Source organism: Equus quagga, chromosome 16 (assembly GCF_021613505.1).
Source record: "Equus quagga isolate Etosha38 chromosome 16, UCLA_HA_Equagga_1.0, whole genome shotgun sequence".
NCBI classification, from domain to species: domain Eukaryota; kingdom Metazoa; phylum Chordata; class Mammalia; order Perissodactyla; family Equidae; genus Equus; species Equus quagga.
Genome location: NC_060282.1, coordinates 17,255,315 through 17,271,449, shown reverse-complemented (window position 1 = coordinate 17,271,449; position 16,135 = coordinate 17,255,315). Strand labels below are relative to the sequence as shown.

Here is a 16,135-nt window from a genome sequence, read left to right as displayed (position 1 = left end):
GCAGGGTCACACAGCGGAACCTGGTGTCTGGGTTCAGTCCACTGATTTCTGCACTAAGTCTCCACAGAGGCTTCTGTGTTTCAAGGACTGAAGGATAGGAGGATGGCCACAGAGGCTGGGATCCAATCAGGGACGGCTTCTTGAAAGACGTAAGTGTTGAGCCAGGTCTTAAAGGCAGCGCGGGATGGCCTACACAGAGAGAAAGACCCTTTCCTTAGTGGCCTTTGTATGAGATTTCACTAAAGCACAATGATTGTCCTCCTGCAGTTTCATTAATTCCAAATGCACAGGAAACGATGCCTTTTCATCCCGGAGGTCTGCCTTCAAAAGACTCCATTTTCTGTTTCACTGATTAAGAGTAGTCTTTGATTAAACATGGGTCTCTTCTATAGTAGGCATCGTAGGCGAGTCTCCAAGATTCTGAATCTGACCAGAGCCCCTTCTCCGTGCCACTGCTGTCATTCCCGTGTCATTTTATCGGGTGGTGAGGATCTATCCACTTGTCACTTTTCTCTCCCCTCTATATTATGAGCTTACTGAAACCTTATTATGGTTAACTTTGTGGCACATCGTAGGTGCTCACTAAATGTTGGTTACTCTTGTGAATGAATGCATTTGCCAGTTAATAAATAAATGTGGTAAAATGCATCGCTTTGGTTGCATTTAAAGCCGGAAATGTTACTTTCGTTAAAAGTGACTGTCTTCCGGAGGAGGTGGTGGTGTGGCCCCCTTTGCCCTCCCTGCCTCTCCCTGCCCTTCTGACCTGCACTTGTTTTGTGCGGTAGGTCCCTGAGTCTGGGCTGCAAGGGCTCCCTCCCATTGACCCACCGGATGTCACCCAGATCTACCCAGTTCCTGCCAACATTCGGCCAGTGCTGAGCACATACCGAGTGGAGGTGGGTGCAGGGAAGGATGGAGTTGTTCTTGGGGACTAAAGGGCAGTGGTGCATTGCAACACTTGCCTGTATTGTAAGTGGGGAATTGTGGGGTGGGAAGGAGACGTGGAGGATCAGATGGTGCCTTCAAGGTTCTGCACAGTCCCTTCCTGGAAGACCACGCTGTAGTTCTCAGGTGGCACATCTGACTTTCCCATACCTTAGCCAGGGCATGCATGCTGGCGCCTCCCTGGGTCTTTGAGTGACAGCTCTGCTCATCCTCTCCTCAGGTTCTCTTCTGGGGCGTCCGAGAAATGAAGAAGGTGCAGCTTCTCTCAGTGGATCGTCCTCAGGTCCTCATCGAGTGTGGAGGACGAGGAGTCAAGTCCTGTGTGATCCAGAGCTACAAGAACAACCCAAACTTCAACGTCCAGGCAGATGCTTTCGAAGTGGTGCGGACCTCTCACTCCCCCACCACCTCCTACCCTCTGTTTCTGCAGCTGGGACCCGTTCCTTCATTAACCTGGCTTGGGGAGACATTTCAGAGTTTCAGATATCTACAACATGCAAGGAAGGACAGTCTGATTTAGTGAGAAGCCAGAATTGCAGAATGACATAACATAGACTTTGCTATTATTTTGTTTTGTTTTTAAAGTTTTCGGACACAGATCATACAGTAAATCAAAGCAGCTTGACAGTGGTTCCCAAAGTGTGGCCCCCAGTTGATCACCATCAGCATCACCATGGAACTTGTTGGAAATGCAGATTCTCAGGCCCCACCCCAGTACTAGCGAATCAGAAACCGTTCAGGGGTGGGGCCCGGGCACCTCTGGTTTAACAAACCCTCCAGGTGATTCTGATACACTCTAAAGCTTGAAAACTACTGGCTACAAGCTACACCAACACAACTTATTTGAATGGTTAGGTTTTTACACGTTCATTTGTACACGGCATGTCAGTAGTTTACATGTGAATTTATGCTTCTAAAGTGATGTTTTTGGACACCTATGCTTTTGTTTATTTCAATATTTTTCAACGTACTTTTTTGTGCTCTGATTGGGAACTAACTGTGAAGAAAAAGTTTGCTTTGTCCAAGTGAGTCAGCTCCAATGGACACATATTCTAAATCAGCGGAGCCTAGAATTAAAGAAAGAGAGAGGTGTTTGCAAGCCTTTCATATTGGGCTTCATTAAGCCTTGGGGGCCACCGGGGAACGAAGCGGGCAGGGTGCTGGTCCCTCACCCTCAGCTCCATTTTAAATGGCTCAACTATCGTCTGTTTTATATCTTGGGCCTGGGTAAACATTTATTTGAGTTGAGAGTTCTGCTGGTAAATAATTACAAAATAAGAGGATTGAAGACTACGGCCATAGAGAATTTGGGAGTGTGTGAGTTTTGCATTTTAAACCTGGGATGAATTGCTAGTGCCATCCCTCCTATTTTGGGTAGTTACTCCCTGGCTTGGGAAGGCAATGCTCCAGACTTCCGGCAAGCTGCAGGGGTGACCTGGAGGAAGAGAATGGCAAGCCATGGTCAGGGGTAAGATGGCTGCTGGCTTGCCTCGTCCCTCCCCCAGACAGGTCAGCAGGGTGTGAGCAGCCAGGCCCAGCCCAGGCAAGGCCCTCACGTCATCTGGTCTCTCCCCCCAGGAGCTGCCTGAGAATGAGTTTCTGCACCCGCCCCTGAGCATCTGTGTGGTGGACTGGAGAGCCTTCGGAAGGAGCACCCTGGTGGGCACCTATACCATCAACTGCTTGAAGCAGTTTTTGTGTAAATCCAGGGAGCCCCTTGCTCTCACCTCACCGGTGGACGGAACCCAAGATGGCGAAGGTAAGACCCTCCTCCTAGATTCTGGAACTGCAGACTGCAAAGCCGTGGTGCCTGCGGGTGTCTGCTGTAGGACCCCGCACAAAGAAGATGCCCACGGCCAAGTCGCTCTTTCTGAAGAACGTGCTCCCACAGTCCCCTCTGCTTCTTTACCTGTCAGATTCCTGCTTTGAGACTGACATCAGGGTCAGCTCCTCTAAGAAGGCTTCCTTAAATATGGCTCAAGCTCCCTCCTGCCTCCGCTCCTTGACATTTTTCTTTGCTTGATGTTACTTCCGATTGGTCTGTTTTGGATCGCAGGTGCACGGAGTTGAATTAATTACACTTCTCAGTTCGTGCTGTGCAATCATCCTTGGTCTGCTCAAGGCTTCTCATTATATCCACAGTCCCCTACTTATTCCCTATCTCCACTCCCCATCCCCTCCCCACCGTGGGCCCCATACTACCAATCCTTGTAAAATATAGATCCATTTAATTTACATATATGATATGGTGCAATAATCTTCATTTGGTTCCCTGCTCTTGTCACTCAAAGTTGTGTTTTAAGATCCATCCATACTGGCTTGTTACCAGTACCTGCTGCATCTACGCGACTTCGCTTTTCCCTTCCCCTTGTATCGGATCCCAGGCTGCGTCCAACTCCCCATTCGCACAAACAGTGCTGTGAGGAATCTCCTTGTGTGTGTTCCCTGGGGGAGGATCTTGTGTCTGTATTTCTTTGGAAGAGACACCCAGGAGTGAGAGCAATGGGTGGCAGGGAAGGTGCACACTAAATACTGACAGAGGGCGCTCCAGAGAGCTGTGCTGGTTCACACGTCTACACCAGTCTACATTCTTACCATTACTGCCTCTGGAGTCCCCTTTTCCTCCTCCTCAACAGCCCCTGCTATTAGCTAACTTTCTGAGTTTTCGTTTTGTTTTGGTTTGGTGTTTGGTTTTTCCCACTCTGCTGGGCATAAAGTAGCATCTCATTTTTATTTTAGCTTGGGTTTCTCTGAAGACCTTATCTTATATTTTCTTCTATTAGTGTTATGTTTTTACCTTTCACATTTAGATTTTTAATTTATATGCATTTGTATATGGTTTAAGGTAGGGATCCAACAGCATTTTGGTCCACATAGGACATGCTTTTTTCCCCAGTCTACTAACTTTCCTTATTGATTTGTGCTGCCATCTTTTTCATCAGTCCAGCTGTCATACATCCCTAGTTTATTTCTGAACTTTCTGTCCTGTCCGGCTGATCTCTCCATCTCCATGTCCAGCACAGAGTAGATGCCTGTTTAGTGTTTGTTGGGTTGAGTTCACCATTGAAAAGTCAGCAACTGGGGAAGAGATGCTCTGGAGGCCCTGGCAGCCACGGAGGATCCCAACTGGAAAATGTTCCTGAGGACTGAATTCTGAGGCACAAAATGAGAGAAGAGGACCTGTGGCAGGAAAGGACAGTGTTAAGACCTTTTTATTGGATCCAGAGCCCAGTTTAACCATCTCATAAGTCCAGAGACATCCCCCTGCTCCCTGTCAAGTTCATGTACTCCTGTGCCCACAGTTCTGCCTACACTTGGGGAATTCACAGACCTCGGGAGCCTCCAAGGGTTCCCTGAATTAACACACTGGGAGAAGACAATCAACACAGGGGACCGTACCCTAAACCTTGATAAGCATGCTCCCTATGACCGCAGTTATCTAAAATTACTCTGAGGCATCAATAATAAGTACAACCATTTGTTTATTATCTATGATGCACCTGATGCCTTACAACATGATCTCATTTATTCCCCAGTGAGATGGGTATTTTCACTGTCATTTTATAAATAAGGAAAGTGAGGTTCAGAGAAGTTAGGAAGTTGCCATATTTGCATCCAGATCTGCCTGATTCCCAATACTGGGTCCCTGAAATGACCCCCTGCACTGCCGCCCAGTTGCCTGACTTGCTGGGCTTTCATTTCAGCCATTTCAGATTCGCTAATAACCACGGAGCCCTCTGAGACCCTCAGCTCTGCCCGGGAGCCCCCAACAGATCACATCTATGTGGATGTTGAGCCACCTCCCACCGTGGTACCGGACGCCACCCAGGTTCAGCAGGCCAGCCTGGCTGACATCCCTGACTCATCCCCTATGCTGGAGCCTGAACACAAACCCGCAGCCCAGGAGCCACCAAAAGATGGAAAAGCTAAGGTCAGAATGTAATCTCTCTTCATACTTACAAGGCCCATTAGAGTCTGTATCAGAGGCTGTAGATGCTAATTCTCCCACCTACTAGCTGTGTGACCAGGGGCAAGCAAACTTCACATTTCTGAGCATCAGTTTCCTGATCTGTAAGATGGGGATATTGATACCCACTTCACAGCATTGTTGTAGAATCAGGTCAGTCAATGTATATGAAATTAAAGTGCTAGTCAGTGTGACGGTAATATTTAATTGAACATAAACTCTTCCCAATTCATCAGCTTGGAAGGACAATGGTTTCCTCGTATAGACCTACTCCGCAAACATTTAGAACCTACTTTGTACAAGGTCATATAGGACGAAAAAGATTCTAAAGATAAATGAGCCTTCTCATCCCCAATTAGCTGAGATTCCAGAAGGGGAAATGGACAAGTATAGAAAAAAAACACAAAACAAGGATATGAATAATCTTTCTAAGTCATAAATCTGAGTGCAAAATCCTAGTGTATCAATTGACTTAAAAAAAAAAAAAGCAATTTTAAGAAAGTCCTAGGCGATTACCTCCGCAGTAAATGGTAAAGGCTGAAATAAGAAGCAGACTAAGATGATTAATGGATGTTTGCTCAGGCTGTTCCCTTCTCATCCATGCTTAATGTGACCCTCTATGACAGCTCACAGGGTTCTTTCCATCCCACCAGTTGTGCCTGCTACTTTAGATCAGAATTCTCAGTTTAAGTGTTTAATGCCACCATAAAGCTGTGGGTCCCACTAGGTTGTAGATAATTTTTTTAACATCTCTGTATCCTCTGCACATCATAGAGTGCCTGGCACATCGTAGGTAAGTATTCAAGAGATATCTGAGAAAGTGAAGGGATGACAGGCACGTGACGAGTCTTGCATAAATAGTCTCCAATGGACCAACCGTCTCCTCCCGCAGAGGCCTCCTTTCTGCCACACATCCATGACTGCCTCTCCTCTCCCCCATGACTTCTCTTGTACGTGTCGTTTATTTGCACCTGTTCAATTCAGAAATGATGCTAAAAGGGAATTGTCTACATTATGTCACTTAATCCTCACAACAGTGAAGTAGGCGGGTATTATTGTCCCTAGTTGAGGAAACTGAGAAGCGTAACATTTATATTTATTGCTTAATGATTCATAACCCAAGTCTCTCTGAAGTTAATGCCCTTTCTACTATACCACACATGCCTGACTCCTCTACCGAACTCTAGCTTCCCAAATGTGGAGATTCTGTCTAATTACCCCTACATCCCCAATGTCAACAATAATATCTCACACCTGCTCAGTAAATGTTTGCTGAATAAATGAATGAATAGGTTAACAGGTTATTAAACTTTTGTTTCCTGAAGTGGTACAGAGAGCCACAACCATACAACCTGCCAATACCTCCATCCGCCTCCCAGAGGGTACCTATACGTTGTCTTCCTCAGAAAACCGGGCAGCCATCAACATGCAGATCCATGAGGCCTAATTAACAATCTATCTCTCCTCCCTTGCCAGGATCCCAGGAAATCTTCCCGGAGGTCTACTAAAAGGAGAAAGAGGACCATAGCAGATGAATCTGCTGAGAACGTCATTGACTGGTGGTCTAAATATTATGCCTCCCTGAAGAAAGCACAGAAGGTAGAGTCTCCCTTGGCTGTGACGGTCAAGGGACTGGATAGGAAAACACAGCACCCTCTATCCCCCCAAGTCCCACATTATTGCCTCTTTTAAATTCTACTGTAGGTAGGTCCTACTCAGGTCTGGTTCTGTTAGCTGTGAAAGGGTAAAAACCCTGGAAGGACCAGGGATCTGGGATTGCAAAATCCACCCCTCCAGCTGGAGCTGACCCTAGGACACAGGCTCCAGTCTGAAAATGCTGGAAGGATGTTCAGTCCAGTTTGGCATCTGGAGAATTTGCCCACCAGTCAGACTCAGGGAGGTCCAGCCAGGAGAAATGGGGTCTCTGGACAGGGGGGCATCAGCAGTGGGGACCTCAGGTGTCTCCAGCAGGGCCCCAGGTCTCCAGCAGGATTCTAAGTTCATACGGGAAACTACCAAAGGAAAGGCAGAGGTGTTGGCCTTAGCAAGTCTTAGCAAACGGGAATAATCAGCAGGTTGCCAGCACAGGGCCATGTGCACGTGGAACAAGAAAGCTGCAAAGCTGGAGAACCAGTGTGGAGTGGGTCTGGAGATTCAGGCAAAAGCTCACTGGCTGAATTTGCTAAGACTTCTCATCCTCAAGTGAAAAAGGGAAGGAAACTTAGTCACATGTTATCATTGTATTTAATTGAACAGAAACTCTCCTGATTCTTTAGTTTGGAAAGACCATAATTTCTTCATCTAGGACTATCCATGAATACTGATATATAGTTAAATAAACAAACTAAATGTTAGTCCCTGCCTCCAAAGTCCCTCCTTTTGCTGCAATGGCCACTACTACGTCTGGTGAGCACTGAGCCCTTTCCTCTTCCTCTGCCAACCTCCCCAGTCCCTGGGACAAACCCACCAACCCAACATGCCAGCAGGTAAAACTCAAAGTTGCAGACTGAGCTGATGCTCCAGGGAGGTGGGAAAATCATAGGGTGAGAAGCTGCTTTCCCAGCGCCTGAGAGGAGGCTGCACACAGAGGACAAGGAAGTCTACAGCTCGGTGGCACTTTTCTTGGCCGTATGGGCACCTCTTCTCCAGGGCAGGGTGTCACACTGCACTTAGGTCTTTACAGTGAGGCTGCACTCGGGGACTGTTCACGTATTCTTTTAAAATGGCGTCTCTGAGAATGCAGAGAGCGGTGATCGTCTAATTAGACCTGTGAACAGTCAGGATTACCCAATGAGGCGTGGCAGCATCAATAATCTTGTCTCCCTCTTTTCTCAAAGGAAAAGGAGAGCAATCCCAAGGAGAAAAAAGGCAATACAGGTAAGTGGCTGTTCTGGGGACATTTGGACCTAGCATAAGGCCATTGGGGTGAGAAAATAATACAATGGAAGCAATGGGAAGCATGTTAGAGCTCTGCTCCCTTGTTTCCCAAGTGAGGAAACAATCTCAGGAAAATGACAACACTTTACAAAGGTCGTGTAGCTGATTTGAGCTGGACTGGGGCCAGATCCCTGGTCTTCTGAGTCCAGTTGAGTGCTGAAATCAACCCCTTGACTCATGTCCCTACATTAACGGTCTTAATGTAGAAACAGAAGGGTAAAAATAGGAGTGAGCTGGGATGCAAGACCAAAACCATCATGAGAAACTTCAATAGAGGTGAGCTGGATTTAGGTTCTAAGACTCAGTTTACAAGGAGTGACTATATCTGGTTTGGCAGAAGCTCAAACAAAAGAGGCCTGGGATTTGAAATGACCGCAAACTCGATTCAAGTCAACGGTAGGTCTTGACATAAAAACAACAATGACACCAAGCAGCCGGTGCTGTTTCAGGTGACATTGATAGAGGTGGGAAAACCAGAGCCCAGCTAGTTCCTCAGGCCACTCCTAATTAGCATATTTAATTCTAAGACCAACCCAATGACATAAACAATAGTATCTCTATTTTGCAGATGATGAAACAGAGGTACAAGGAGGTTGAGTAACTTGCCCAAGTTTCCACAGCTAGGAAACAGCAGAGCTGGAGGTCTGTCTCAGGTGGTTTTTTCCTAGAGCCTGCTCCTAGGAAAATCACTGAGTAATCCCTCTAACTACATTCATGACTTTGCTCAAGACCCTTCACATATTTGAGCCTCCTATTGTTGAGCTAGATGAATCTCTGGTCCCCAAACAGATCTGAGAGGGAACGTAACTAAAAGCTTTGGAATCAGTCCATCCTGGGTCTGTTTTTTGCTAGTTGGGTGACTGGGAAATTCCTTACTCTCTCTGTGCCTAGTTTAGTGAATTTACATATTCTAGGACAAGCCAATATATTGCCCCACCCCAGAGAATACGTTGCCATTGTGTCGTTATGTGAGTGGTATCTCCACCAGTCCTGCGGTCCTGTGGTGTGCAGACTGCAAGGCTGCGTGGCAATCCTACAGCAAACTGTTACTATTTCTTTTTAAAAAGAAGGGTCATGACACATGCCAGAGCAAAGGGAAGGAGGGGGCTTGACTTTGTTTCCTCGCAACAGCCATGAGAAGTCTAACAATTTCCACTAAATATCCACAGAGACCAAACCAGACGAGGTAGTGATAAATATAGTAGATAGTCCAAAGAAGAAGAAAGACAAAATGCTCAAGAAGAAACTCAAAGAGGATGAAATCCCCAACCTGGCCGTTTTGCAGGTGTGTGGACTCAGCCATCTTAGCCATGAGTGGGATGGGAAGCGCAGAAGGGGGATTCTGTTAGTGCTTCAGTCAACCCTAGTGATGCCTTTGTCTGAACTAACTTGCTTTATCTTCATTATAATCACTGATGTGGAGAAGTAAGCTTTACCAAGCGTGCAAGCCGAGACAATGGAGCTTGCTAATTTTCCATTTTCTATGTCCTCATGTTGAAAAGGGGCTTAATTTACACGGTTTAGCCTGGATCCAGCAAGGTAATTTACAGTGTATGAGTTCCCCTTGGCTCAGCTTTTGGAGCTTGACATCGTCATGTAGATGTGTACACACTCGAAATAGCAGGAGTTTTAACTCTAAAGTCAGCTCTGTCTGGCCAATCTTAATATTAGCCAGAGGCTATTAGCTAGAAACATATTTATGGTTATGAAAGTTGGGAGAATGAAAATTGTGTATCTAGATAACCAATTTGGAGAAGTAATTTTAATAAGAAATTTGAATGAGTAATTTAATTATATTACCTAACTTAAAATTCAATACAATTTTGGATTTCTAAAGTGTATATATAATTTCCCACTTAGAAAATTCATGTCTATATGCAGCATAATAAAAACTAATATTCTGTTACCTTCTATGTGTTAAAAATTAGATGATTAATGAAGCTTTATTGATTCAAGTTTCCTGAAAATGTTATAGTCTGTATTCAATGACCAATGACATCAATTCACTAGAAAAGCTTTGTCACATTTATGCTTCTATATTATATTTTTAAAAATTTTGTTTTAGCTATACTTCTTGAAATTTCAAAGTTTGTCAAAGAGGTGTTTTAAATTTCAGAGTATTGTTAGTTCTAGAGATGCCAAATCAATGAATTTTCTTATTTTGCTAGAGAGAAATTAATAGCAGCCTCTTAGATTTTTCCAAGGGACCCATAAGGCTGGTTTTGGAGAATCTTGGCATTTCTCTTTAAATCGATCCTGGGTCTTCCTTCCTCTGAGCACTCTTCTCCCTTCTCCCTAAAGATATATGATGGTGATCTTGAGAGTGAATTCAACAATTTTGAAGACTGGGTGAAAACTTTTGAGCTCTTCAGAGGCAAATCTACAGAAGATGACCATGGCCTTGATGGAGACCGAGTCATAGGAAAGTTTAAGGCAAGTTCCAGAGTTAACCCTTTGCTTTGGCTCTCTTGTCCGTACATGTCAGATATGACTCACTTCTGTTAATGGGATTGTGGTGTGGGATGTGTGTAAGGAAAATCCTTGATCTTTACACTGACCTTCTCTAGAACTCAGCAGGACCTAACTGCAATCTCTTCAGATATTTGCTTTGTGGCCGGTGAAGTGGGTTGGAACTCAGTCTGGTGGAATATAAAGAGACAGAGTTGTTACCTAAAAGAATCACTGAATTTTACTTTGCCCTTCCCACCTCTGACCTACCAAATGTATGATTTATGCAAACCTACCTGTTGGATGATTAAACTAATCAAACAACACAAAAGCTTCACCTGGCAGACTTATGGGGTCAGCATCACAAAGTAGTAGCTGACACTTACCATGAACCTACTGCATGCTGGGTCCTTTATATGCAGTGTGGTGTGTTGGAAATAGCATGGGTGTTGCAGTTTGCCAATTGGATTTAAATCCTAGCTATAATACTAACCAGCTTCATGATCTTGAACAGTACTTGACCTCCCTGAACCTCGGTTGCAGCATCTGAAAATAGGAATCCTGCAGTCAGGATTGAATGAGATAATGGGGGAAAACACTGGCCCAGCACCCACCTGTTAAGGGAACTTAGTATCCCATCTGATGCTCCTATTCCCGTTCCTCAAATGACAGCCCTGGGAGGACCGTACCAACACAATTCACTGATGTACCATGAAGAAGCTCAGATGCAAGCAGGTTGTGTGAATTGCCTACAGACACCCCACAAGGCAAGGGTGGCATCTACCCAGGTCCTGTTGGGTCCCAGGCTGTGCTCACTTTCCCCAGCACTATACCTTCTGTGGTTTTTGGTGGAGCATTTGTTTCAACGGGTCACGCTTTGTGGTTCCAGGGCTCCTTCTGCATCTACAAAAGCCCAGAGGATTCCAGCATCGAGGACAGTGGGCAGCTGAGAATCCAGCAAGGGATTCCCCCCAACCACCCTGTCAAAGTCCTGATCAGAGTGTACATTGTTGCGGTGAGCCGTCCTTGTTTACTCTGAGAGATTGTCTTAATCTGCTGGGGCTGCCACAGCAAAATGCCACAGACTAGGTAACTTAAACAACGGACGCTTATTTTTCACAGTTCTGGAGGCTGGAAGTTCATGATCAGGGTTGGTTTTCGGTAAGGCCTCTCTTCCCGACTTGTAGACGACCACCTTCTTGTCATGTCCTCACATGGCCTCTCCCCTGTGTGCACATCCAGAGAGAGAGAGAGTTCTGTTGTCTCCTCCTCTTCCTCTAAGGCCACCAGTCCTATTGGATTAGGGCCCCACCCTTATGACCTCATTTAACCTTAATTAGCTCCCTAAAGGCCCCATCTCCACAGACAGTCACACTGGGGGTTAGAGCTTTGACATATGTATTTTAAGAAGACATGATTCAGTCCATAACAGGGGATATGAAGTTTGGTCAGTAACATGAACATTTGCTGGCTTTTCACTCAAGGAAAATACTTCCCAGGCATACAGGACCGCTCTGTGTAGCTTTGTTTGCTCTGCGGTTGTCCGATAGCTGGGAAGAAAACCAAATAGGATTGAAGCAGGAAACTCTCGGGCAAGACAGTCAGAGGGAAAAACGAGGGCCGAACAGAGCAGCTGCCGCTGTGTGATGCTCCCCCTGGGGGCTATGCCTCTGCACTGTTGTAGTCAGAAATTTCGTTTTGAATGTATTCCCGAGAAAAATCTGCCCTAGGCTTCCTACTTTCTGATAATGAGAGCACAAAACGTTAGTTGTGAAACTTTTTGGCCTGATTGCCAGGAAGCTCAGGGCCAAATCTGACACTCAATCAAAGCAATTGTCTGCTGAACTTTTGTGGTTCACGTGTTTGTTTTCACCTCCTGACCTTCAAGTTGATTTTCATAATCTTATTTGATTGCAGTAGTCTTATTTCGTTTTAATTCTTTCCTTAGATGGCCCACTTTTTTTTTTAGAAACATAAATAAAGCATAAAACAAAGATAAGTTATTCTTTAATGCTTAGGGAGAACTAAATATTCCCTTCCCATCATGCAGTTCGCATGTTTCCTTCATCATCAGCAGCAGCATCATCACGAACACCATGTGCCAGGCACGGTCTAATCACTAGGGATGTTGTTATGCAAAAAATACAGTCTCTGCCCTCAGGGAAGTCACAATCTAGTTGGATAAGCTGCAAGTACCTGTAGAGTATCCCTGGCGACACTAGGTAGTCTATATTAATACCCACCCGCTGGATTGTTGACACTAACCTTTTCAAAATTTTATTCGGAAGGTCACCCATGTCTTGGGAGAGATAATTAATATGCATTCCTCAGGAAATGGGCCATGTGTTCAAATAAATTCAAGAAATGGTGCATATAATAATATTTTCCCTGAGATTCACAAAGCTCATTAGCACAATCAATGCCCTGAGGATTCCAGAAGCAAAGAAATCTATTTAACTGTTGAATCTTTAACAGCATTTTCTAAACTTCTTGCCCAACATCTCTTTTCCCCCTTACAGAAAACTCTGCAGAACCAGGTTCTATGGGACATGGTTTGGGGAACCCAGAAATAGAGAGTATGAACAGTAGGAAGGAGAGGGAGAAAGTTTTTGGACTACAGAGATTGGAGAAAGATGATTATTTATTCACTCAGCAAATTTCTACAACACACCTTTTATGTGCCCAGTACTTTCTAGACAAAGGGCAGGAAGGCAGACCAGGTTCCTGTGCAGGAGGCAGCATGGAGGAGAGAAGGCTCGGACTGGAGCTTGAAGACAGGCAAGACGAACAAATGAAGAGTCTGAGGAGGGGTGGCCTGAGCTTTGGGGAATAGGATAAATTCACAGCAATTATGGACAGTCAATGCTTTTCACTGACATTTCTAGTAACAGTGATTGGGTGGTTTGCTCTCTCATACTAAAATTTAATCAATTAACTAAATAATAAGTTAATTTAAAAATCTTTTAATTTAATGAAACACTGAAAAAGTAAAAAGCAATGCTACTTAGAAGTTGCATAAAGAAAGAAATCAAATCATCCACCTCTGCAATTCCATTCCCAGAAATAACTTTCTTTTCTTATGAATATGCGAACACATCTATATCTATTTACACTTGTCTACCACGACCTCCAGGTGTTTATTTAATGGGCTTCCGCTTCGTGCCTTCCGTATGGATGGTCTATTTTATTTTCCAAGTTAGTAGTGTAACTTGGACGTTTTTCCAGGTCAGCGCATGTAGATCTTCCTCGTTCTTTTTAGTAGCCACCTAGTGTTTTCTTGACTTAATGTAGTAGCCATTCGTTCACTCAGCAGATATTAAGAAGACCCTGCTCTAGATCCTGGTGATAAAGTAATGAACAAGACAAGACAGGCAGCCCACTTGCTGTCCTGGAGATTACGCACTAGTTGGGGGCGATGTGAAGATGAAGAACGTACGAAAATAAACGAAGGAGCACGTATATAAGATGAGTGTCAGAGACAACTGCTATGTAGAGAATTAAAATTGGGTGATGTGATGAGAGTAAATGGGAAAGGGACCATCTTGGACTGAGTTTCTCCCTAAGTAATTGACATATGGATTGTTTACAATTTTTAGCTATTACGCAATGCTCTAATCAACATCCTTGAAAATATAGCTGTGTGTGCTTCTACCGTTCTATGTGTAGGGTGGACTTGTTTCTTGGTCAGCTCCCATCTCTGCAGAATTTCTCCATCTTTTCAGTATTATTCCTCACCAGCCCCTACCCTGGCCTTCCCTTAGAAAGTATTTGCTTGTGATGGTTTTAGACCCAGCTTTCTGGAATCAGACTTCACTTTGAGAAACAGACCTTTACTCAACCAGCCAGTGCTAAATGCAAGACTGATGGGGTCGTGGATTCAGAGCCCATTATTTATGGGAGAGGCTATCAGGTCCATCCCATGATCTTACAGATAGATCTCAGAGAGATGACTTGACTTGCCCAAGATCACACAACTACTTAGAAATAGAACTCGAACTCAAATCCATGCCTTCTTCTTCCTGGTCTAGCATGTTCCTCATTACCCTGTGCCAAGAGCTGCCTTCCACCAGGGAGATGACTCCAGAGAAAGTTGAACTTGGGCAAAGCTGATAACTTTTCTTTTAACAGCAAAATGGAGAGGCTAAAGCCTCTTAACCTTGGCTGCACACTAGAATCATCTAGGGAGCTTCTAAAAATCCCAAAGCCCAGGGCCAATCAAATCAGAGCGTTTGGGGATAGAACTCAGGCATCAGTATCTTTTACAACTCCCAGATGATCCTAGTGTGCAGCCAGCATTGAGAACCGCTGGACCAAAGGGATTTTCTTTTTCCTCCCCAGGCGTTTAATCTTAGCCCAGCTGATCCAGATGGCAAGTCGGATCCCTACATTGTGCTCAAGCTTGGCAAAACTGAAATCAAAGACCGTGACAAATACATCCCCAAGCAACTGAACCCAGTTTTTGGAAGGTCAGTGGCCATCTGGGTCGCAGAGTGTTGTCCTGTCTGCATTTGCTACTGTTGTGTTTCTCTGGGGGTTGGTGTGTATATGTGTCTGTCTCTGGAGGTTAGATGCTGACTTCTGCTGGTGATAGCAGCCAACCAAACCTGTATTCATGGAGAAGGGCCGAATTCTTTCCTTGGTCCCTTCTGGAATTTGGCGGTACACAGTCATCTTCATGCCCATGGTTTTCCAATAATGATTTTCCTAGACCTTAAATTTAAGAGGCACCTTGAACGGTCATCACATTCAGCCTCCTGCCTTTGGACAGGGAGATTTCCTTTTTACAAACAAGGCAACCAAGGCCAGAGAGGTTTAGAAACTTATCCAAGTTCACACTGCTTATGAGTGGAGGAAAAGGGGCCAGACCTTTGGTCTTTTGTGTCCTACCAAAGGGATTTTTCCATCATATCATTTGGCAGCTCATTTGAGGTGACCCCTTGAAGTCAAAAAGTTGAACTGCATCCCCCACTTGTGTTTTGTTTTCCTGCAAAGAGTTTTAAAACCTGTCGCAGTTAAGTATGTTTAGGCGATCCAGGCATTCTCCAGGTCACAGCAACCCTACCACTCCCATTTGTCTTCAGGCAGAGGGGGTCACACATTCTTGTTCCCTGCTTGAGTTTGTGTGCCTGACTGCCTTCAGCTTTGGAGTCAAGCGGAGTTGTGCGTCTCCCTGCCACACACAAGCTGTGTAACTTTATGCAGGTGGCTTAACCTCTCTGATCCTAGTTTTTCTCATCTGTAAAGCAACAATGTGACACTTGTCTCTCAGACACCTTTAGCAGATTAAATATGTAGAGCACCCAGGATATCATCTATGCTATCACCTACTCAAAATACGTTGGCTTCCTTCCTCTTCTCCTTAATAATTGTTTCAGCAGTGCATGCATCATAAGTGTATTTAATTTCTTCTTTCTCCTGAATAACCGGGAGCGTGGGGTGAAATCTTCATCAGCCTCATTTAAATTCATTTACCCATTTGTGATCACTTTGGGCTCTGACATTTGATCAGCACCAGTCTCTCACACTTTGTTGCTCCTGAGGAAATGAGGCAATAAATGATCTTGCTTGTTCAGATTAATGAGAATGATTAAAACGAAGGTACCAGGGAAACTTACCCTCGTTTCCCTGATCCAGAGATGACCTTTGTCATTACCTACCCTTTATGTAACTAGCAGTTCATTCTGCCAAGTGCTTTGTAATCGCTTTTTATTAGTCACTCTCACCACAGTGCCATGAATTAGACGGTCTTTATTACCCTCGTTTATGGCTGCGGTAAACAAAGGAAGAGGATGATGAAATATTCCTTCCTGCCGCTGACATTGCAGAGCCTCTTCCAGA

At 44.8% G+C, this 16,135-nt stretch overlaps 1 protein-coding gene across 5 annotated transcripts in view; it reads left to right on the top strand.

Annotated features, from left to right (window-relative positions):
- The window catches only part of FER1L6 (fer-1 like family member 6), a 134,675-nt gene that overhangs the window by 91,560 nt on the left and 26,980 nt on the right, over window positions 1-16,135 (top strand). For 4 of the 5 annotated variants that reach the window (XR_006885543.1, XM_046641657.1, XM_046641654.1 and 1 more), the window contains 10 exons: window positions 786-896; window positions 1,166-1,327; window positions 2,524-2,704; window positions 4,650-4,876; window positions 6,389-6,511; window positions 7,750-7,789; window positions 9,019-9,134; window positions 10,151-10,282; window positions 11,187-11,312; window positions 14,636-14,763. Coding sequence is in view for 4 of the 5 variants with exons in the window: in XM_046641657.1 (XP_046497613.1) it covers window positions 786-896; window positions 1,166-1,327; window positions 2,524-2,704; window positions 4,650-4,876; window positions 6,389-6,511; window positions 7,750-7,789; window positions 9,019-9,134; window positions 10,151-10,282; window positions 11,187-11,312; window positions 14,636-14,763 (1,346 nt within the window). In the remaining variant the exon portion in view is untranslated. The remainder of the gene's footprint in view (window positions 1-785; window positions 897-1,165; window positions 1,328-2,523; window positions 2,705-4,649; window positions 4,877-6,388; window positions 6,512-7,749; window positions 7,790-9,018; window positions 9,135-10,150; window positions 10,283-11,186; window positions 11,313-14,635; window positions 14,764-16,135) is intronic. The other variant, XM_046641656.1, reaches the window with a different exon arrangement.